Source organism: Bos indicus, chromosome 29 (genome assembly GCF_029378745.1).
Source record: "Bos indicus isolate NIAB-ARS_2022 breed Sahiwal x Tharparkar chromosome 29, NIAB-ARS_B.indTharparkar_mat_pri_1.0, whole genome shotgun sequence".
Lineage (NCBI taxonomy): Eukaryota > Metazoa > Chordata > Mammalia > Artiodactyla > Bovidae > Bos > Bos indicus.
The window spans coordinates 12,921,853-12,945,240 of NC_091788.1; the positions used below are offsets into that span (position 1 = coordinate 12,921,853).

Below are 23,388 nucleotides of genomic sequence, written 5' to 3' on the forward strand. Positions count from 1 at the left end.
GAGGCAGTGAGAACAAAAGTAACACTGTTAAGTTTTAAGATTTCATGGTAATAAAATGTGAGAACTACAGGGAACCTTAGTATATATAGTCATTCTATAAATGAGAAGACTGAGGCTCAGAACTGTGTCAATAAAGCCCAATTCAGATCAACCTTAATTTTGCTCTGCAGCCTATGACACCAAACTTTAGAGGACTTTAAGGCTTGCTAGTTTGGTTATTGTTATCTACAGATGTGTTCTTCAGTTGTAATTGGAGGACAGAAAATTGGAACACACACACAAACATGAGAGTTTGTTTCTAGTTGAAGAAAACTGAAATGGACTTTTGAATATATTTATTTTTTATAAATGATGAAACTGAGGCCCAGAAAGGGGATGTGACTTTTTGGGAATCAGTTCTAGAATCAGTTCTAGAATCCCACTTCTGTAGCTCCAGATAGACACTCAATCTTCACATGAAGGGCTCCTCTTCAGGGCTCCTCTCTTTACTTGGTGTTTCCTATTTTTGATAACCCAGGGCCCTTATACTAACATGAACACAGTACCCATATCTACCCTTTCATGTACACTGTTTTATTCAGGCCCTAATCTCCAATTCTACCCGCTGACCCCTATCCTCTTTCTAGCCTAAGACACACACTCTACATACACCATACACCCTTTACCTTTTCTTAGTTCTAAATCCTTTCAACAGCTCCAACACAGTGATGACTAACAATGGTGTAATGATTCAGCCCCTCCCTGGATATCTATATTTCTAAACTTGCTTAAGAAAAAAGGTACTGTCTGAAAAGGCACACTTTGTTGGAATAGAAATAAGTATACGTCGAAAATTCAAGCATTAATTTTTGAAGGATAAAATTATTTTTTTATCACAAACTATAAAAAGGGCAGTGTATTAAAAAGCAGAGACATTACTTTGCCCACAAAGGTTCATCTAGTCAAGGCTATGGTTTTTCCAGTAGTCATGTATGAATGTGAGAGCTGGACTATAAAGAAAGCTGAACACTGAAGAATTGATGCTTTTGAACTGTGGTGTTGAAGACTCTTAAGAGTCCCTTGGATGGCAAAGAGATGAAACCAGTCAATCCTAAAGGAAATCAATCCTGAATATACATTAGAAGGATTAATGCTGAAGCTGAAGCTCCAATACTTTGGCCTGATGTGAAAAGCTGACTCATTAGAAAAGACTCTGATGCTGGGAAAGACTGAAGGCAGAAGAAGGGGATGACAGAGGACAAGATGGTTGGATGGCATCACTGACTCAATGGACATGAGTTTGAGCAAAGTCCTGGAGATGGAGAAGGACAGGGAAGCCTGGCATGCTGCAGTTCACTGGGGTAGCAAAAGAGTCGGACATGGCTGAGTGGCTGAACAACAACAAATAAAAAGGACAGCACAAGAGAATTTGGGGGGTGATGAAACTGTTTTGTATCTTGATTGTGATTACATGACTATGCATTTGCCAAAACCTGTAGAATTTTACATCAAAAGGAGTGAATCGTACCACGTAAAATTTTTTTTTTAAAGTTTAAAAAGAGGAATGGAAAAATGATTTCATATCCATCAACATTCTTTAATCTTTCTGCCCAGAGGCAACCACAGTGCAATGCTGGTCTTATGACATTCCAGTGGTGGAAATTTAGAGTCAGACTTGTTGAGATATTTTGGGGAATGATTTTTTTTTTTTTAAGAATTCTTAAACCAGGAAATCATCTATTCCACTGTATTATATTGCAGTTTTTTTGACTTACAGATCTCTTTTTCCACGTCTCCTACACAAAACTGTTACAACTCCGAATGAAATGTCCCTGTTCAGTTACCCTGGTGTCTCCAGAATCTACCTAGTATATCTGACACCTAGTGGTTACTCAGTGAATATTTGCTGAAAAAACAGAAGTCTTGTTTTAAGTACAAAGGAAATGTGAAAATAAATATGGTATAGTTCCTGCTCTCAAAGAACTTTAAAACCCAATGGTCATGTACCCTCAATATAGTTAGCAATACAAAGACATAAGTGGGAAATAAAAGAAGATAGAAGGCAGGGAAAGATTTTCATACAGACTGATAATGGAAACTCATTCTAATGTTCTATAATGAACCTTAGTGTATAGTGTGTAACAGGAGACACTTCAATGTATTTTCATGGAGCTGTGGTTGGTGAAAAACCTGGGTGACAGAAAGAGACCAGATGGAGATAGTCTATCTAAAAATGTTTTACCTAATTGCAGTTTTTTAAAGTGAAACTGAGAATGCAGCATCCTTTGACAAAATCGCATCACCATGGAATCTATTAAAAATCAGGTCCTGAAGGAAAACAATAATGTCAATAAAAACTAAGTCATTCTGGATATCTCACAGGCTTCCTCTAGAAGATAAACTTAAGTGTTACAGTAATGGCTTTATGATCATGACATTAAACACATGATATAAAGTTCAGCTATTAATATTTTATTCTTAAATGTCAAGGCCCTCTTTGCTCTGGGAATTAAGGATTCCAATTCAGTCTCCTGTCCAGGTCATCTAGGGTTTCGTAAACAATGTTCTGTTTCCCTCACTGTAACAGTTTACTTCAGGAGCTAAAATCTATTCATGAGCTAGAATCAGGTTACAAGAAGTGATTTGTCAATTATTATGTAAAAGGTTAAGCAATCCATCAGTGTTATAGTTTAACAACTTATTTACCTATTAAATAACTGCTGCATGCCTATCTGGATATGTGCCAGGCAGAAGAAAAGAGCATATTACCTACAGGTAACAATAACATCTGGCTGCCAAAGACAGTTTACTGGTTTATGACCCAGTCAAGTTGCAACCGAGAAGGCAATGGCACCCTACTCCAGTACTCTTGCCTGGAGAATCCCATGGACGGAGGAACCTGGGAGGCTGCAGTCCATGGGGTCTCAAAGAGTCGGACACGACTGAGTGCCTTCACTTTCACTTTTCACTTTCATGCATTGGAGAAGGAAATGGCAACCCACTCCAGTGTTCTTGCCTGGAGAATCCCAGGGACGGGGGAGCCTGGTGGGCTGCCATCTATGGGGTCACACAGAGTCGGACACGACTGAAGTGACAGCAGCAGCAGCAAGTTGCAACTTTGTACCAAAAAATGGAGTTAGAAGGTAGAATATCGTCACTGTATTCATGCTATGTGTGTTAGTCGCTCAGTCTTGTCCATCTCTTTGTGACTCCATGGACTGTAGCCCACTCGGCTCCTCTGTCCATGGAACTCTCTAGGCAAGGTAGTGGGCTGCCACTCCCTTATCCAGGGGTTCTTCCCGACTCAGGGATTGAACTCAGGTCTCCTGCATTGCAGGGGGATTCTTTACCATCTGAGCCACTGGGGAAGACCTCGTATTTATGCTTCTAAGTATCAAATCATCTTGATGACTGTTCTGCAAAGAAAATAACTACAGGTCAACAATTACTTCTTATAAACCCTTGGGACTAGGTGTGATTCAGAAATCCTTAGTTTACAATGGCAATAAGGTCCACATACCACGTTGTGTATGGAATGTCTCCAGGAGGGTCTTGGACAGCACACTGTGATCAAACCACATTTCTACAGTGAAGTGAATGTATGCTTACACTAAATAGCATGGGTAAAACCTATAATGGTCTCATATCAGTACAAGCCAAGCCAAGTTTTACTTACCAGGTACCCAATTTCTTCATATGTAAAACAAAGTTCTATTTAACTTTTCCAAGTTATGGATTGACTAACATGAGTATTGAATCAAAACTGAAATATTTGTATCATGTATTAATTTAGACATTGATCTAGTGCTCCCCACATGGATCAAAAGGGCTTGAGTATCACTTCATTTTTATAAACATTTTCTTAAACAATTTTTTTTCTCTAAGCTGCTTTACTGCCTTCCAAACAAGCTGTATGAAAATATATCCACTGATATTAATGGGTATGGGTAGGAGAACGGGCATTTAAAAAAATCCTCTTAGTTGTAAATTATGAACACAAATCCCAGCAACCTTGAAATGTTTTTCTTGGAGGGGAGAAAAGATGAAATGATATCAAGTACATAGTGAAAACAAAGTCAAGTTTACTACAGCATAAACCATAGATTACCTATCAAGTTTTAAAAATGCTTTCAAATGAGTTTTTAAAAATGTGATTTAAAGAGTTATGGAACTTCTGTTTTGTCATCAAAAGGGCTTGGTGTCACATGGTTGTTCTACCTCTTCGGGAAATGTAGGTAAACAATATATTTGTAGTCTTGGCCAAAGGGGAGATACTGAGGTCTGCAACATTTACTGTTTCACCTAAAAGCAAGATATTAATAGCAGTTCTCATATATATTTCAAATGTCAAACAAACCTGGGTTTTATTTTCAATTTCCACTTGTTAATGGGTAACCTGGACAGATTTATCTCTTAATTATAAGATGAGGTGATTTCTACCCTAAGTACTATTGAATAAAAATGGTGTTAAGTTGTTCAGTTGTGTCTCTTTGCAACTCCACGGACTGTAGCCCACCAGGCTCTTCTGTGCATGGAATTCTCTAGGCAAGATTACTGGAGTGGGTTGCCATTCCCTTCTCCAGGGGTTCTTCCTGACCCAGGGATTGAACCCAGGTCTCCTGCATTGCAGGTGGATTCTTTACTGTCTGCGCCACCAGGGAAGGGAAAAATGGGAGCTAAACATATACTTTATGTATACTTTATTGCAGTACTAGCTCACTGTTGGGAAGGGGAAAAAAAATCCCTCGATTCACCTATTGAATATATAAGGAAAGGGGGTATTAATTTCCGTAGTTGGAGGTAGGTTAATATTGAAATGTTTGATCAGTGTCTAGAATTATACGAAGTAAGGTGTCATAAGTTTTTCAGAGCTCAGGTCTCTAAAAAGATCTTAATCAGCTCTTGAATACAACAGTGAAAAAGAGTAAGTTCCTATCTAAAAAGTTTAGCCAGGGTTCTTAATCACAGGTTAATAGAATTCAGGGTTCCATGAACTTGGATGGGGAAATATTACATTCCTATTTTCAATAACTTCTAATAAAACTTGAATGCAGGTAACAGATTACAGTAGTATTAAGAGTAAATATGACTGTCATAGCTGAAGTCTGATTATTTTCCTATTACAATTGTTACAACTTGCTTGAGCTTTAAAAAAAAAATATGTGGCTGTGCCAGGTCTTAGTTGCTGCATGCGGGACCTTAGGTGTGGCATGTGAGATCTAGCTTCCAGACCATTGGTTGAACCTGAGCCCCCTGCATTGGGAGCTTAAATTTTTAGCCACTGGATCAGCAGGAAAGTCCCTAGAGCTTGTTAGTGTATATATATTTATATATGTTGCTATGTCCAAAATTTAAAAAATTTGTGTTCACTTCAGTATTATTGTATCCCTTTATTATGCTATACCTTGTATATACTTTTTAAAAACTTTTTGGAAAAGTGATCCACAGATTTCATTAGATTGACTAAGGGGTTCAGTTCAGTCTCTCAGTCACATCAGACTCATTGAGACCCCATGGACTGCAGCACACCAGGCTGCCATGACCAAGGGGTACGTGACAGTAAGAAGTTGAGTCTGGTGGCTTAGATGGCAAAGAATCTGCCTGCAATGCAGGAGACCTGGGTTCTAGGAGTCCCTAGATCGTGAAGATCCTCTGGAGAAGGGAATGGAAACCCAGTCCAGTATTCTTGCCTGGAGAATTTCATGGGCAGAGGAGTCTAGCAGAGTCTATGGGATCCCAAAGATTTGGAACCAACAGTGACTAACACTTTCACTTCAATGGTCTCAAAGTTTGTTATTTTTGTACCTCCACAGTCTTTTTTACTTAGTAACTAATCAATATATACATATAGAACAAAATAAATGGATTTAAATTGTCTGAAATAATACCCCCATTCCCCAATACTGATATTCTAGATGTCTAGAATACCCTACTATAAGGTTTCTTCTTTAAGAATTTCCCAGTTTGTTGTGATTCACACAGTCAAAAGCTTTAGCATAGTCAATGAAGCAGATGTTTCTCTGGAACTCTTCTTGCTTTTCCTATGATCCAACGGATGTTGGCAATTTGATCTCTGGTTCCTCTGCCTTTAAATCCAGCTTGAACATCTGGAAGTTCACGTACTACTGAAGCCTGGCTTGGAGAATTTTGAGCATTACTTTACTAGCGTGTGAGATGAGTGCAATTGTGCAGTAGTTTGAACATTCTTTGGCATTGCCTTTCTTTGGGATTGGAATGAAAACTGACCTTTTCCAGTCCTGGGGCCACTGCTGAGTTTTCCAAATCTGCTGGCATACTGAGTGCAGCACTTTCACAGCATCATCTTTTAGGATTTGAAATAGCTCAACTGGAATTCCATCACTTCTAGCTTTGTTCGTAGTGATGCTTTCTAAGGTCTACTTGACTCCACATTCCAGGAAGTCTGGCTCTAAGTGAGTGATCACACCATCGTGGTTACCTGGGTTGCGATCTTTTTGTACAGTTCTTCTGTGTATTCTTGCCTTTTTTTTTTTTCCTTCTTAATATCTTCTGCTTCTGTTAGGTCCATACCATTTCTGTCCTTTATTGTGCCCATCTTTGCATGAAATGTTCACTTGGTATCTCTAATTTCCTTTAAAGTATCTCGTCTTTTTCATTCTATTGTTTTCCTCTATTTCTTTGCACTGATCACTGAGGAAGGCTTTCTTAACTCTCCATGCTATTCTTTGTAACTTTGCATTCAAATGGGTATATCTTTCCTTTTCTCCTTTGCCTTTAGCCTCTCTTCTTTTCACAGGTATTTGTAAGGCCTCGTCAGACAACCATTTTGCCTTTTTCTTGGGGATGATTGTCGCCTCCTATACAATGTCACGAAACTCCGTCCATAGTTCTTCAGGCACAGATCTCCTCCTCAGAAATCTATATGCAGGTTAAGAAGCAAGTTAGAACTCGACATGGAATAATGGACTTGACCCAAATTGGGAAAGCAGTAGGTCAAGGCTGTATTTTTCACCCTTGTTATTTAACTTCTATGCAGAGTACCTCATGTGAAATGCCAGGATGGATGAGGTGCAAGCTGGTATCAAGACTGCTGGGAGAAATTTCAATAACCTCAGATATGCAGATGACACCACCCTTAAGGCAGAAAGCAAAGAGGAAGTCAAGAACCTCTCGATGAAAGTGAGAGAGTGAAAAAGTTGGCTTAGAACTCAACATTCAAATAATGAAGATCATGGCATCTGGTCTCATCACTTCAAGGCAGATAGGGAAACAATGGAAACAGTGAGACTTTATTTTCTTGGGCTCCACATCACTGCAGATGGTGACTGCGGCTATCAAATTAAAAGATGCTTGCTCCTTGCAAGAAAAAGTATGACCAACCTAGACAACATATTAAAAAGCAGAGACATTACTTTGTCAACAAAGGTCTGTCTAGTCAAAGCTATGGTTTTTCCAGTAGTCACGTACGGATGTGAGAGTTGGAGTATAATGAAAGCTGAGCGCTGAAGAATTGATGCTTTTAAACTGTGGTGTTGAAGAAGACTCTTGAGAGTCCCTTGGACTGCAAGGAGGCCAAACCAGTCAATCCTCAAGGAAATCAGTCCTGAATATTCATTGGAAGGACTGATAGTAAGCTGAAACTCTAATACTTTGGCCACCTGATGCAAAGAACTGACTCATTTGAACAGATCCTGATGCTGGGAAAGACTGAAGGCAGGAAGAGAAGGGGACAACAGAGGATGACGTAGTTGGATGGCATCACCGACTCAAGGGACATGAGTTTGAGCAAACTCTGGAGTTGGTGATTGACAGGGAAGCCTGGTGTGCTGCAGCCTGTGGGCCTGCAGAGTCAGACATGACTGAGCTACTGAACTACTTCTTTTTATTCAAAATCTTTTAATCAAATGCTTTAGATACAAGCATGGATCATATAATTCATGCATTTCCCTAAAATAAACTATTATACACCCGATTTAAGCAATACGTGCTGTGGTTGAATTATATTCTTTATTGAATACAACTACAAAGAAAAGATTTTGAAAGTTTTTGCTCTGTGTCTTGGAACTGCAGCAAGAAGTATTGAGCACAATGGAAAGAAGAGTTAGAACACAAAAACGAGGAAGGGGAGAATGTATTGAGGCCTGATTTTAGCAAGCTGTTTTACCTTTGTGCTTTCAAGTAGAACTAGGTGAAGAGGTGAGTTCATTAAAAATACAGATTCCTAGGGACTTCCCTGGTGGTCTAGCGGTTAAGACTCCGTGCTTCCACTGCAGGGGTGTGGGTTTGATCCCCGGTCAGGGGACAAAAAGGGCTCCCCTGGTGGCTCAGTGGTAAAGAATCCACCTGCAATGCAGGAGACACAGGTTCAATCGGTGGGTGGGGAAGATCCCGAGGAGGATATGGCAACTCACTCCAGCACTCTTACCTGCAGAATTCCATGGACAGCGGACCTGGTGGGCTTACAGGCCATGGGGTCGCAGTGAGACATGACTGAAGTTCCTGAGCACCCACAGCGGACTAATAACCCACGTCATGCGGTGTGGCCAAAAAAAAGTAAATAAAGATCCCCAGATCTTGCTGTAAGCAGAGTATCTATGTAGGGACACTAGAATCTGCACTTTTTGACATGTATCCTAGGAGAGTCTGTTGCTGAAGCCTCTAGACTACACTGCAGAATACATACAACAGAAAACAATTTGGTTTTCCACGTTAGCCTATTTTTAAAGATAAGGCAATAGATTTAACAGTTAATTTGCCTAAGCTGAGATACCTTACTCAGTAGTCTATTAGTTTGGGAATCCAGAAGCCACTCCTGACGTGAAGGCAATTCTTTGAAGCGATGCGTTTGGAACTTGTTGCTGCTGCTGCTGCTAAGTCGCTTCAGTCGTGTCCGACTCTGTGCAACCCCATAGACAGCAGCCCACCAGGCTCCCTGTTCCCTGGGATTCTCCGGGCAAGAGTACTGGAGTGGATTGCCATTGCCTTCTCCGTTGGAACTTCTTACAGACCTAATATTCTTAAAAGTGGACCATAAAGCTTGAACTCACTTCAGGTATTTGCAGACCAAACCCTGAAAATTTAAATTTATTTTAGACAATACTTTTCTTACTTGATCTTTAAACTGTCAGTGGCAGAGTCCCTAAGTTAATTGTAAATTATGGTATAAATATCACATTTATGTTATACATATTTACATAAAGCTTCAGTTACTAAACTAGGTGTTTGGTAAAGTTAAAACTGATGGGACATTAACTTATAACATCTAAAGCAGAGAATCATACTCATGCTTAAAAACGGTTTAATTTTTGAAGGACAGTACTTTCAGTGAATCCTTAAATAGTGAGATTTGCAAAAAACCACGTTTTTGTGTTACAGCTGATAGTGATCTCCATATACATTCAATTCTCATAGCAGCCAAATGAGAGAAGTACTATACCCACTGTACAGATGAATCTGAGGCATAGGTTAAACAACTTGCTCAGTCAACCCAATGGGAAGAAGTGTGACTTCAAACCAGGCTGACTGGCTCTGAGACTATGCTCCAAGCCACCACACTACACTGCCTTTTGAGTGCTTATAATGTAAAATAGTATAAACAAATAGTGTGACAGACCTCAACCAGCAGAAAAATATTTTAACAGCATATCCTGCCAGTGTTATCAGAGGAACTGCTTTCTAGTTATCTGAACTGTTAAATGCACTTTAAGTAAACTTTGCAGACTGAGCAAGTATTAAAAAGTAATAATTCATCACCTTAAATAATTAATTCAGCAGTAAAGACAGGTGCAAGTAACTTTGCTGAACCTGAGTATAACTCTGGGCCCACAACCAACAATTATTCTGTTTCTGTTAACACTGTTTTATCTTTCCCTCTCTCCAGATGGTTGAAGAGGTGGGTGAGAGTCTTAAATTTGCTAAAAATAGGTTATTAGCTCCAACAGTCAAGTTTTAGCCTAAAACGGGGCATCTTGCTGGGTGCAAAGAGGCTGGTAACTCACGGCAGACAGCAATTCACGGGTAGCCACAGGCTTGTCTTTTCATGGCAACAGCTCAGGTCATTTCTTCTGGTGCATCTCATGAAAAGCAGTGAGATAACATTTGGACATACTGCGTTCCTGTGCCAAAGTCTAGAAGTAACCAACCTCCTTATTTTCTGATTATGCAAAATCTCATCTGGCTTAGTTGTTTTCCTCTTTCGGTGACATCTTTCCATTTATTCTGCCAGTTAAACTCCCAGAGGCAAACAGTAGCTCATTTACATTACTGGGTAACTGAATGAGAGTTCAGGTTATTGAAAATTTAGTTCCTATCAGTTAGAATTGGGTTTACCACCTCTTGTGTAGGGACTGGTTGCCCTCAAGTATTAGTTGCTTTTCCCTCCGTATATGTTTTTCTGGATTTTCACAATCATACCCTCCTCGCTTAATGACACTAAAGAATGTAACTGTCTCCGATTTCTCCTCCTCTAGGTAATGTATAATGAAAAATCATAGCTGGGCAAGAAACAGACACGTCCTGTTCAAGTCTAACCTCCTGGTTCAAGTGAGCACCATTTTTTTCTAAAAGAGGTTGTGAGGATCCCAGGCAGTAGGGATAGGAAGAATTAATGATACAGGTATAAAGGGCAGGCTTCCCAGGTGGCTCAATGGTAAAAAACCCACCTGCAATGCCAGAGACACAGATTTAATCCCTGGGTTGGGGAAATCCCCTGGAAAAGGAAATGGCAACCCACTCCAGTATTGCCTGGAAAATCTCATGGACAGAGAAGCCTAGTGGGCTACAGTCCATGGAGTAGCAAAGAGTTAGACACGACAGAGCATGCATGTGAATATAAAGGGCAGATATCACCTATAAGAACATGTCATTTTTCAAAAGAAGCTGAGGCTCACGGTCATTGCTATGCTTTTTTTGGAACTGTCATATAAATCGCTATCCTGGAGTATATGAGTGCGAGCTCAGTCACTTCAGTTGTGTCTAACTCTACAACCCTATGGACTGTAGCCCACTAGGCTCCTCTGTCTGTGAGGATTCTCCAGGCAAGAATACTGGAGTGGGTTGCCATGCCCTTCTCCAGTCCTGGAGTCCAAGTTTGGTTAAATGAAACAACTGAAAACTGGGAATGAAAAATAATTAAATCAAATGAAAAGCATCAAGTCACACATAGGAAAAAATAAAAAATAAAAAATCAAAAAAGTACTTCAGAGCTCTTCCCCCTTTCCTCCTGGCCTGATTTCAGTGCAAGGTAGAATTTTAAGTCTTGATTCCTTTGGGAAATGATCAGACTGCTATGAAGTACAGAAAGTGATTTTGACCTCTAAGTAGACGATTTAAATACAAACCCTCTTTTAATCCCACATTCCCTCTGTAAACAACTATTTCTTACCTCTTTTGGAGCCAAACTTCTTAAAGAAGCTGTCTACATATGGTACCTACTTCTTTCCCCCTTCCCTTCACTTAACCTTCAAACTCCTGAAATCTGGCTTCCTCTCAGTACTCCATAAATCTTAGAATTTCCATACAAGAACCCAAAACAGCAACAAATTCAAAACAGGTTCCAAGAATGAGGAAGATGAGTGAGCAGAGTTTATCTGGAAAACAAGAAAATCCAGGACACATCTTTGGCAAATACATTGCCAGATGAGATGCGACAAAAACTGTTCATCTCAGAACTATCAAGAAACAAACAAACAATTTTAGAAAGACACAAACATGAATACTGAAAACAGAACAGCCATGGGACTGAAATTCAAAAGGCATAATGCCTAACATTAAAGATACAAACAGTAAGCAAGACAAGAGCTGAAATGGAATTCTTCCATTGAGACTGTCAAATGTAAAATAAATAAATGTAAAGTTCATCACCAAAAACAGCACTTAATTTTCAATACATTATCAATTTTTGCATCCCATTACTAGAAAAGTATTCCATTGAAATAGCACAGGACTGATAGGGGTCTTTTACATCACACTTATGTAAGATGCTGCTTAGTTGCAGTTAAGCAATTACAATAAAGTGCTCTATTATATTAGTTACTTGCAATATACTTTAAACATTACCACTTAGGCAACTGCTTTATTTCAGCATGTTTAACATTTAAATTAACGTTTTCTGTAATTTTTATGTCTTAATATAAAAGACTATGAAACATTCACTAGGAAATGCCTCTACATATGCTAACATTGAGTCAATAGCATAAATGCTCTCCAGTTCAATGTGGACAACTGCCAAGAAACTATGAAAGATTCTGCTTAATACTATATTAATGACTAAAAGTCTGATGGGACAGAATAAGGAAGGAGGAAAGCTGAGTTTTATTTTGGCTCAAAGGTGGAAAAAAAAGATCACTTAGATTATGTCAAGGGTTATGGTTACTGAACTTTACCTTATGGAGGTGGAGTAACTCAAACAAATCCCCAGGCTATTCCATTTATAAGCACCTATGTGCCAAATTCACCAAGTCATGGCTTAGGAGTAAATAGATGATTTTGATGAACATTTTCTAAAATGTTTTAAGACAGAACTCACTGAGGACTAACCTTTACAGCAAGTTCAAAAACAGTACTATAAAAAGTCCATAATTGAATTACGAATTATACGGACCTACTTACATAATTGCTTAAAACTGTACATCTCTGCAGTTTCCTTAAGTGGCTATATTCATGAACATATTTATATTGGATTAAGTTCAGCTTTATATACTTATTCTTGCAAAGAAATGTTCTAGTGCCACTTTAATTATCCAAACCTACTAAAAACTGAGAAATAAAAATCATGAAAGGCTCATTTTTCTGGTTAATTAAACACAGGAGCTACAATTATACCAATCTGTTACAAAAACAACAGTGGGTCAACTAAACAAGACTAGAAAACATATGCTTTAGTTTTCTGAATGCTGTTAAAGTAAAATGTGTAAATATGAAATATTTGTTTCCAGAATAAGTTAAAAATCTGAGTTTCCTGAGAAACTCCAAATGCTGAACCCTGTATAACATGCTCATCTGTGTCCACTTTAAAAATAAATGGTGTAGAAAACATTTAACTCAATATAAGGCTATCCAATATGATAATTTTGGTAAAATGCTTTTCATTTTCCCCCTTAAGTTTTCATGTCTTAATTCTGTGACCAACTTAAAATAACTCTTACTGTAACTGTTGGGGTTTACATCACCTTTGGATTGCTGGCATTTCATTTCTGAGAACGGTTAAGAAAATTGATTTTATTTTGGAAGCGATAAAGAAAGGCAGACAATATAACTGATACTTGCTCTCTCAAATTTCATAGCTTGAAATATAAAAGCATTATTTTAGATCTCTGCAGGCATGAAACAAGTCTAACATTTTTTATAATTTGGGACATCACCTTTTAGAGAATTAACTACACTGATTCTCAATGAAGACAGGGCCTAATTTTCATAACCAATTGAGGGCTTTTCAAACTATACAAGTACACAAGCAAAATTTCACTCATAGAAATATTCAAGTCAGGATATTATGGTATTCTTAAGGTAAAATTAATGCCCCTCCTCTACATAAATTAATCCTTAGGTCATTTACACGTCTTGAAAATTCATTTATGAATATATTAATAAACCTAAAATCTTGGCCAAAACTTTATTACTCATGTCACACACCACAAAAAGCTACAAATCTGGGATGTAGAAGGCTGCTCTACCCTACCGCTGTAAACTCACCTACTTAAAGATATACAACAGCTGGTGACAACCCTGAACAAAAATTATTCAGCTGGGTGAATGGGTAGGAAATAGCTTCACATATCTAGAGTTCCACAGGTGATCCAGACACTTGACCCTATTGAGAAAACCCTTGGCCTAACAACTCAATACTCTTTAATGAGCTATGTATAATACAAATCAATGTCCCAATTCTGTTTTGAGATAAAAAGAAAGGAGGTTTACCTACGTAAGGCATTCCTAACTGCACTTCGCAGTTTTCTTCACTTCGGCCACACCCCACAGTGTGTGGGGTCTTAGTTCCCTGCCGCTGCTGCTCAGTTGTGTCTGACTCTTTAAGACCCCATGGATTACAGCCCCCCAGGCTCCGCTGTCCGTGGGATTTTCCAGGCAACAATACTGGAATGGGCTGCCATTTCCTTCTCCAGGGATCTTGCAGACACAGGGATCAAACCCACATCTCCTGTATTGGCAGGTGGACTCCACCACTGAGCCGCCTGGTCAACCTGCACCTGCTGCCTGGCAGGTGGAGTCTTAACTACAGGATCACCAGGACGTCCCCTACACAGTTTTCCTTCTGGAACACTGAGGTTATTCTTCCAGAAGCTGGCATCATCGACTCCTGTAATACTAATTTTTTAAACAAAATATCCACATAGAGTATGTAATTTTTTTCCTAAAAGTTAAGGGTCAGGGAGTTGTTTTTTGAGACAGTAACTAGATTTCATTTCTTTATGGCTTGATGCCCATTAGATAAAAGTCTGAAAAAAATTTCTAACTACCCAAACACATGGCAAATTACAGAAATCACTATATTATACAGGTCTCATTTCTCTCATACAATGTTTTTGAGAAATCTGCTGGGTTCCCCCGCCCCCAACAAATTTTTTTTTTATAGTAACTCAAATTGAGGAGGTTATTGCTTATATAAAGGAGTCTCTTACAAAATGAACAAGATAAGTTCATATGAGACACAACAACACCCATGAATCACCAACCCCTAAAAATAATTTGTATGAGTTTGAAAGAAAGCCTAAATGTAAATCTGTTCAGTCTATTTTGTCTCTCTTAAGGTTAAAACATGTCTATAGTTATACGAAGAAACACAGATCACAAAGAAAACAGTACACATTTTGTTCCTTTTCCTATACTTACCAACATTACTTGTAAAGAAGGTATTTCTGAGTAACAAATAATTCCATAAGCTCCATGCATAACTGAGACCAACACATACTACCTCTGTTTAAAAATGAAAGCCATTCATCTGACTTGTTCCTAGAAACATGACAATATGTAAGATCATTCTTTATAAAACTATTTCTGTAATTATCATCTGCATACATCTGAGAAATGTTTTGACCATGTTTTTGTCATTTATAATCACTCTGCCTAGTCTTTCCTTGATACAGTAATCCACTTATCAGCTATAATTTTAACTCCTAACAAGTGAAGTGCATACCCCTACTGACCCAAAGTGATGTTATGTTTTCAGGATAATATGCAAAAGGAAAGGAGAAAAACAGCACTAATATATCAGCCTTTTAAGACCTTCCGACACCCTCAGGAAGAAAGAAAATTTCTCATCTTTTCATAGTGAAGACAGATTCTGAAAAAGAACAAACACACAGCATTGTTTTAATAACACAACTGGAGAAAAAATACAGTTCATTCGAGATACTGGGCAAAACAACTTGAAAGACCAATGACTTCCGTTTCAGCTACTTAGTTTGAAAGCAAATTAGTTGCTAACGTAGTGGTATACATGGAGTTCTACAAATTAAACACTAATTGTATTTTTAAAGTAAGTTGGTGGTCCATGGTCCTGAAGATCCCGTCTGGGCAGTAATTTTAGTATGCACTCTATGTTTATTCAAGAACCCTCTTACTCAGTAACCAATCTCCAGCCGTCAACAGGTCGATCATCAGTATTCCCTTTTAACGTCTCCCTGCCTTCGCTGGCAAGTATGAAGATGTCATTTTAAACAGGGACTTTGTGTTTTCTTTACTGCGGGGCCAAAGCGCCGTTCCCTTTCAGTTTAGCTACCTTTCAACATCGATGTCTTTCGAACCTTTTGCAAACCATTTCTGCATGAAAGACCAATGAGGGTCCGACACCTTGGGAAAGGAGTAAGGAAGGTTGGAGAATGAGAAAACAATTAACAAAAAAAAATCTGGGAGGGACAGCCCAGTTCCGTAGGTAGAAGGTTCTGCGACTAAAGGTTAGAGGGTCGCCACCCGGGATCTCCGCAGCGCACCCCACTCCCCGAGGAAAAACACAACCGCCCCTTACTATCCTGTCAGCGGATCAATTTGATGCTCTGAACCCAAAAGTAAACTGACTCCCTCAATCCCTTTGTCACAACATGGGGCAAGAGGCGCAGGCGACCTCCACAACTCCTGCAGGACCGTTAAGGCCGAGGCCCACTCGGCCTCTCATGCCACCACCAGCCGGACACGTCCTACTCGGCCCCAGACGCCGCCTCCATCCCCCGATGCCCAGGTTAGGAACCCAGGCTCACCAACCGACTTATCCTCCTCCTCACTGTCCCCTCTGCACCACCACTCGGCTCCCGAGTTCCCTAAAACCTCAGCGGGCTCCGCGGAATCTTTCCAGCACCCCTAACATGGCGGCCTTGTCCACTTCGCTCTCTTCGCCCGCTGCGGGCGCGTCCGACCATGGCGCATTTTGGGCATTGTAGTTCCGGGGGATAGCCCGGCTGTTCCGCCGGGCCTTGAGGAAACTACAATTCCCAGAACGCACCGCTCCTGAGCATGGCTATTGGGGCCTTTTGGACAGTGGGATGATGTCATTGCAAAAACCCCACTGCATTCATTGTGCTACGATCTATCCACCCCCCTGCTGCTGCTAGGCTTGCGATTGCCGCTCGCTCCAGCTGAGCTAAGCGTAGCAGCAGCACCAGGGCAAGGACTGACTTCAGCCCTTGGACTTAGGACATCGCAACACCCTCCATTGCTTGCGTGACTCATTCGCACATCCTTTCTGTTTATGCCTGGGGTGGGGAGAAAAATCCCAAACCAGGTGAGTTGAAGTGATTTATTCAAATGATTCTACCAAGTTATTCCTCCCGCTTAGTTCTCAAGGCTTTCTTTTGGGAAGATGGGGGCGGGAGGATTGGGAAGGTTGCTCGCAAGCGCTGCTAAGCGAAAAGCTCTCTGCAATTTGGGTCACTGCAAAGAACAACTCCATCAGCCTTCCCCCGCCAGAGGACGGATGCTTGCCAGTTCCCTAGTCGCAACTCCCCTCAACCTTTTTGAAGACTGGGAGAGGGAGCTGGGTTGGGGAGGATGTTGGGAAGTGCTCTTGGAAAATAATCAGAGGAAGGCAGTGGTGGGAGACTGCAGTCCTGTCACATACGGCCCGAGTGCTGAGATTTGAGTGGGAAGGGGTGATGCGTGGGGAGAAATGGAGACTGATTTCATGTGGTCGCACTACTTTGGAACATTTCGTGTCACTTGGGCGAGCACACACTATTCATTTTTAAGATGAGCGTGCTTCTGAGTAGGTTAAGTTTTGTGGGTCTTTATTTTGTGTGTGTGTGTGTGTGTGTCTACGTCGTTTGTCTCGCCTTTTCTGCCAATTTGAGGTGACAGTGTCCTTTAATGGTGCACTCCGTGCCAGTCAGAAACATTTCACGTGTCTGGGCAAGGTTCTCTGAGGCTGCTGGAAGCAACATTTTCGTTGAGTGTTTTTCCTCTTCCAACTGCAGGGTTTCAGGATTGTTTGGATGTGGAGCCGACAGATTTGTACTCGTGCGAATGTTTTAAATTACATTCCAATAGGCTTCTTGCCACTGACAGTGGTACCGTAATGAGCTGTCCTTTCCTGAGGCAGTCACCAGTCACAAATAACGGTTTGGAGAATGGATCATTAGGGTTCATTTTTAACGCATTAGGGAAAGGAAAAGTTAGAAGCGCTGTTAACCTTCATTTGCCATTACTGAAAGGTACGGCATGGAAGAGTGATCATGGACTTGGAAACCGAAAAGCACGTAGAGCTTTTTTGGATTTTTGGTTTTGTTTTTTTACGCAAACTGACACGTTTAACAGGACAGAGAGCATTTTGACTCATGTGCTATTGGCTCTGTTCTTGTAAGAGTTACTAGGGTGATTAGTAAAATAAATATGTCATTTTGGAATAAACAGCTGGCTGACTCCAGAACAGATGGGGCCAATCTTAGCTGAGAGATCTACAACCTTGGAAATGAATGGACCTGGGGTCAACCACACCCCCTCTTGGAATGTCAAAAGGAGAAATGCCAGTGTTTTATGCTTAACTCCAAAATGCCAAACCTTTTCGGAGCCAAGTCAGCCACTGGGGGAAAGTCATTACTGGTTATCTTCTGCTGCTGAACCAATTTTTTGTTCGTTTTTAATTCAGACCCTTAGGTCTCCAAAGTTGCAGCTGGGCGATGCTTCGTTACATGCCGCTTGTTACTGAATGCAAAGGGCAGTCCATTGTATGGGCTTTGTAGTAGAGTGATTTATTGGAATGCAATGAGCAGCTTTGGGATTTGGGGAAAGATGGTCTGCCTGGCTTTGCCTCTTTCTGTGTCCCTCTGTTGCTTATTGTCTGCTTTCCTGAGCACCCCTTCCACGCTGTCTTCCTTTCCACACCCCTCTGTGTCTCTTCAAGTTCTTCCAGTTTCTCTCCCTGTCTCTCAATTTGCAATTCTCATTTTTCCCTCTGTGTTTCAAAATCTCCCTATCACCAGTATATCACATCTCTCTCTCTAAGAGTCCTTCCCGGCTCTGGATACCCTTCCATCCCTTCTCTGCCTCATCCAGAACATCCAGGGTAGGGTAGTTGAGACTTCAAATATTTATTCTACTGAGTCCTCATTGAAGAGGCTTTGCCTTTTCTTCTTCTTGCAGTTGGTGCTTGGTAGGATGAATGGCAATGAACCTAACCCCTTGGCCTGGTTTGTGGCTTCTGTCATGGATATAATTTGACCCCCGCAGCCCGAAGACAGTGAATTGTTACAGTTGAGCTCATGATACTTTTCCTTTCATCGGTACCTGTTTTAAGAGCTGCCGGTGCATTAGCAAGTTTTTTTTTTTTAATATAATTTTATTTCTTTCTTTATTTTTGGCTGTGCTGGGTCTTCGTTGCTGCGAAGGCTTTTACCTAGTTGTGGCGAGCGAGGGCTACTCTTGGTGGCGGTGCCCGGGCCTCTCGTTGCAGCGGCTTCGCATGTTGCAGAGCGCGGGCTTCAGTAGGTGTGGCTCTCGGCCTCTAGAGCACAGGCGCAGTATGCGGGACACGGGCTTCGTTGTTCCACGGCACGTGGTATCTTCCCGGACTGGGGATTGAACCCGTGTCTCCTGCATTGGCAGGAGGATTATTTACCCCTGAGCTACCAGTGAAGCCCCTGGCAAGGTTTTTAAATGCTCTACAAAAAATGTTCTCCTAATTCTCAAAGAATCAGTAGACTTTGAGTGGCTTCTAGTTTATTCCTCCCTTGCCCCTGCCTGCTGCAGTTACGTCTTTTCTACTCCCTTCCTGTTGATTGCTGAGGAGCCGGTCCAGGTGACCACACTGCCCATTTGGGTTTTTTTTTTTTGAAGATGCTTGGAGCAATAACAGCTTTTCTTCCTGTCATTTCTTCTCTTCTTTGGATGAAAGAAGTTTGTTGTTTTATACCCACTGTCCCATTAAGGAGGTGGTAGTGATTATGTTTGTTTGTGTAGTAAGATGCTCCTCTAGGCAGGAAAAGTCTAACTGCTGCCCATCCAGAAGCAGCTAGTGTGACAGGCAGATTCAGAAGCTCTCACCACCTGAGACCTCTCACTCACCATCTTTTCATTCCTAATTTTCTTCTTCTGAGTTGCTCCCTCTTCTACCCAGGCTTTTTAGTGTTTTAGGGAGGAGAAATGAGCTGAATGGGATGTTAGTTTTGGCCCTATTTCGGTTATCTCTGTGACCTTGAATAACTCTGCATTTCTTTCTCCCTTTGTTTAAATCCTTTGCAAAGGGATAAGGATCCTTGCCCCTTGGCCTGGTGATATGGCCCCAGCCTGTCCTTCTGACAACAGATATTGAGAGCAGCTAGATCTTCCCTGTAACTCAGTCGGTAAAGAATCTGCCTTCAATGCAGGAGGTCTGGGTTTGATTCTTGGGTCGGGAAGATCCCCTGTAGAAGGAAATGGCAACCCACTCCAGTATTCTTGCCTGGGGAATCCCATAGGCAGAGGAGCCTGGCAGGCTATAGTCTACGGGGGTCGCAAGAGTTGGACATGACTTAGTGACTAAACCACCACCACCACCACTGTGGTCTAAGGACTGGGGGGAGGTGTGTGTGTGTGTGTGTGTGTGTGTGTGCGTGCACATGTGCGTGCTCAGTCGCCCAGCCCTGTCTGCCTCTTTGCAGCCCCACTGACTGCAGCCCGCCAGGCTCCGTAAAAAGAGATGCTTCCACCACTATCAGATAATTTATGTTCTGATAGGGGAGATAATCATTGGAGAAGCAATTACAACTGTGATGAATTCTCCTGCTGAAGTGGGATGTACAACAAGGTAGGAGAGGAGTGGTTAACTTGGTGTGCTTCCCTTGCCTGGAGGAATCAGGGAGGGCTTCCCGTAGGAAGTGACATTTCAAGAGACTTGGAGAGTGAGAGGAAGTAATTTAGGATGGCAATAGGAGGTGCTGAGATGAGGACAAGGGGTTTCTAACACGGGAACTACATGTTCAAAGTACAAAGGAAATAGATGACTATACGAATTTAAAAGTTAGTTAGTTATGGGGGTTAGACAGTTGATGGGCATGAAGCAAGGAGAGAGAGACCAGAATGAGGAAGAATGAAGCTGGATAGGTGGACAGAGCCTAGACAGTGGGCAGTTTTCTGAGTCACTGGTGAATTTGGTCTTTATCCTAAGTGAAGGATTTTAATTAGCTAGATGAATTCCATATGCAGGTAGGATGATATTAAAAACATCACCTTGGCTGTTAAGTTGGGGAAGAGACTGGAGAGAATTAGCTAAAGTGAACACAAGATGAGGTGGAAAGTCATTTTTGTAGTCTACCTGTGGGATGGTGGTGGCCTTGGATCTAGGGTGGTGGCTGGGGGCTTGGAGAGAAGGGAAGTGATTGGGAGACACTAAATTTGAAGACTATAGTTGATACGGTTGTTGCTAGATTGGGTGTGGAGATAGAAAAAAGATGGAGTTAAGATGACTTTGGTTTTCCTTAAGCTACTGGATATATCACTTATAAGAGAAAGAGGACATTGGATGGGGACCAGATTTTTATTTGTTTTTTCAAGGGGGAGGGACTTTTGGACATACTGAGTTTGAGGTTCCATGAAGACGTCTAAGATCTCCAGCTCACTTTATCTGTGTGTAGGATATCATGGTGGAACAGAAGAGACCTCTGGTGAGGCTTTTTACAACGAGTGACTTCTTATTTATGATTTTAGACACATCATATTCTTTTTGCGAGCTTTATTTTCCTCCTATGTAAAATATATTTATTCCACTAATTTATACTGATCCCTGGCAGCTGTATGTGCACTGTGTTAGGAATACAGCATTGAATAAGACAGTGTTTGCTTTGGAAAAATTCATGTAGGTGAGGGAGAGGAATATAAACAAATAACCACACACAAGGAGGTTTGATGGCAGTGCTAGGAGAGGACAGTCCCAAGGGAAGTTTTCATACTTCTTTGGGAGCTGAGTCGTGGGGAGAAGGGGGTGACCTGTGGTAGGTTACCTGTGACCTGAGACTTGGAGGCAAGAAACAACTCTCCAGAGTGAGTTCCTATGCATCTAATAGACTGCCTTGCACAAACTGGGGACTCACTGAATGTTTGTCGATTGAGTATATTAACCTAAGTCATAAGGACGCACTCAAAGGCAGGAAATAGCAACACATCGGAAGAGGGCAATTAGTAATGCAAATATAAAATGTAAAACGCTTTTAACAAATGCGTTGACATGAGGAGACCTGAGACTGAGGAGACCTTTGAGATGTTTTGTGGATGATTTTCAGGGAAAATTCAGAATGATTTCAGACCTGGTTTCTTTGGGGGCTGAATTTCCTTTATTCCAGTTAGTTTCTCTGAAATAATGTTGATTGTATAGAATGCCATAAATAATGGGTTTCAGACTTTTATAGGTAAGTGAAAATACAAAAAAATTGAGATAAAATTGGGTGAGATTTTGCCAACAGTTATTCTTCTATAGTTAAAGGTGTTTTAAAAAATATGTCCTCCTTTAGTTTATCTCATGAAATAAAGCGTATTTAATACCAAAGCTTGTGGAAAGACCATCATTTTAAAATTAGAAATATATTTAGAAATTATATTTTATATAGAAATCTAATTAAAATTAGAAATATATTGTGAAAAATTCTCTACATTGTCTTTATTTTTCTTTTCAATTTGTTGCAGAATAGCAAAAAAACAAGCCAAATACCAGAATGTTATAATAATTTATGGAGCCATTGCCCTATTTTCTTGGCTATGGTGGAAAGGTGGCCCATTTCCAAATAAGAAGATTTCCAAGTGTGGAAGAATTTTATGTGGACCACAGATAATTTATTTTCAATTTCTTCTCCATAGGAATTCAACTCTTGAAAGCTAGCTAGGCCTCCTCAAGATTAGTCTAAGGTAGGGCTTCTTTACTTGTCCCTGGAAGATCCTCAGGGAGACCATGGACCCCAGAGATCATATGTTGACGTGTGTGTGGGGGTTTGTGTGTAAGAATGAGTCCACATGTGAAAGTGTACATTTTTTTTATCACTATATGTGTGTCACTGGACAAGCGACTTAACCTCTTTGAACTGCTGCTTCTTTACAAGATTGTTGTGAGGTTTAAATGAGATAATATATTTTTTTAAAATGTCTGGTACTATGCCTGGAATAGCTGGTGTTCGTTGAGGCTGTTTTTGGTATTATTTACTATTTTGAACATCTTATATATTGACCGATGGCTTTCCTGGTACCCCCAGTGACATAATGAAGAGGAAGATATCTCAGTGTAACTAGACAACCGAATGCAATGGCAAGCACACACCTAATGCCAAGGTAGAATTCTTGCCAGGAATATTTAACCTCAATTTAATCATGAGGAAATAATCAGGCAAATTCAAATTGTGGGACGTACTGTAGAACAGCTGGACTGTGATCTTCAAAAGTGTCAATGTCGTGACAGAGAAACAAAGCAAAAGAATACAAAATGTCGGGGGACTAATCTAGATTAAAAAAGACTCAAGAGCCATGGCAGGCTTCCCTGGTGGCTTAGAGATAAAGAATCTGCCTACCAGTGTAGGAGACATGGGTTCGATCCCTGGTTCGGGAAGATCCCGTGGACAAGGAAATGGCAGCCCACTCCAGTATTCTTGCCTGGAAAATCCCATGGACAGAGAAACCTGGTGGGCTACAAGGCCATGGGGTCACAAAGAGTTGGACACAACTTAGCGACTGAGCGAGCATGAGCAAAGAGCTATGACAACCAAATGCCGCATGCAACCCTTGATTGGATACTGGACTTAAAAAAGCAAAAGCTATCAAGGACACTGAGAGGACAGTTGGGGAAGTTTGAATGGGAGCTGCATGGGAAATAATCAGTAACAAGGTTAGTTTTCTTGGATATGGTAATGATTCTGTCTGCTTAGCCTGTCATGTGTTGAATATTATTGTTCAAGTCAGTTGCCCATTCCTGAATGTCATCTTTAGGAATGTCACAGCAAATCTAGATGACATCAAGGCCTGCTTCAGAAG

The 23,388-nt window shown here is 40.8% G+C and overlaps 1 protein-coding gene and 1 long non-coding RNA gene across 5 annotated transcripts in view; one reads left to right on the forward strand and one right to left on the reverse strand.

The window, feature by feature from the left end:
• Nucleotides 1–320: 320 nt before the first annotated feature.
• LOC139180667 (uncharacterized) lies at nt 321–16,330 on the reverse strand. Of its 2 annotated transcripts, none has more exons than XR_011564921.1 (2): nt 8,123–16,330; nt 321–6,876 (listed from the first exon to the last, which is right to left on the reverse strand). It is a non-coding gene; the product is annotated as an uncharacterized lncRNA (long non-coding RNA). The 2 variants fall into 2 exon arrangements; XR_011564920.1 differs by having other exon boundaries at nt 7,000–16,330.
• Nucleotides 16,331–16,473: 143 nt separating this feature from the next.
• The window catches only part of RAB30 (RAB30, member RAS oncogene family), a 102,837-nt gene continuing 95,922 nt past the window's right edge, over nt 16,474–23,388 (forward strand). For 2 of the 3 annotated variants that reach the window (XM_070782638.1, XM_019954945.2), the window contains exon 1: nt 16,475–16,690. Coding sequence is in view for 1 of the 3 variants with exons in the window: in XM_070782639.1 (XP_070638740.1) it covers nt 16,658–16,690 (33 nt within the window). In the remaining 2 variants the exon portion in view is untranslated. Of the gene's footprint in view, nt 16,691–23,388 lie in introns of all 3 variants that reach the window. The other variant, XM_070782639.1, reaches the window with a different exon arrangement.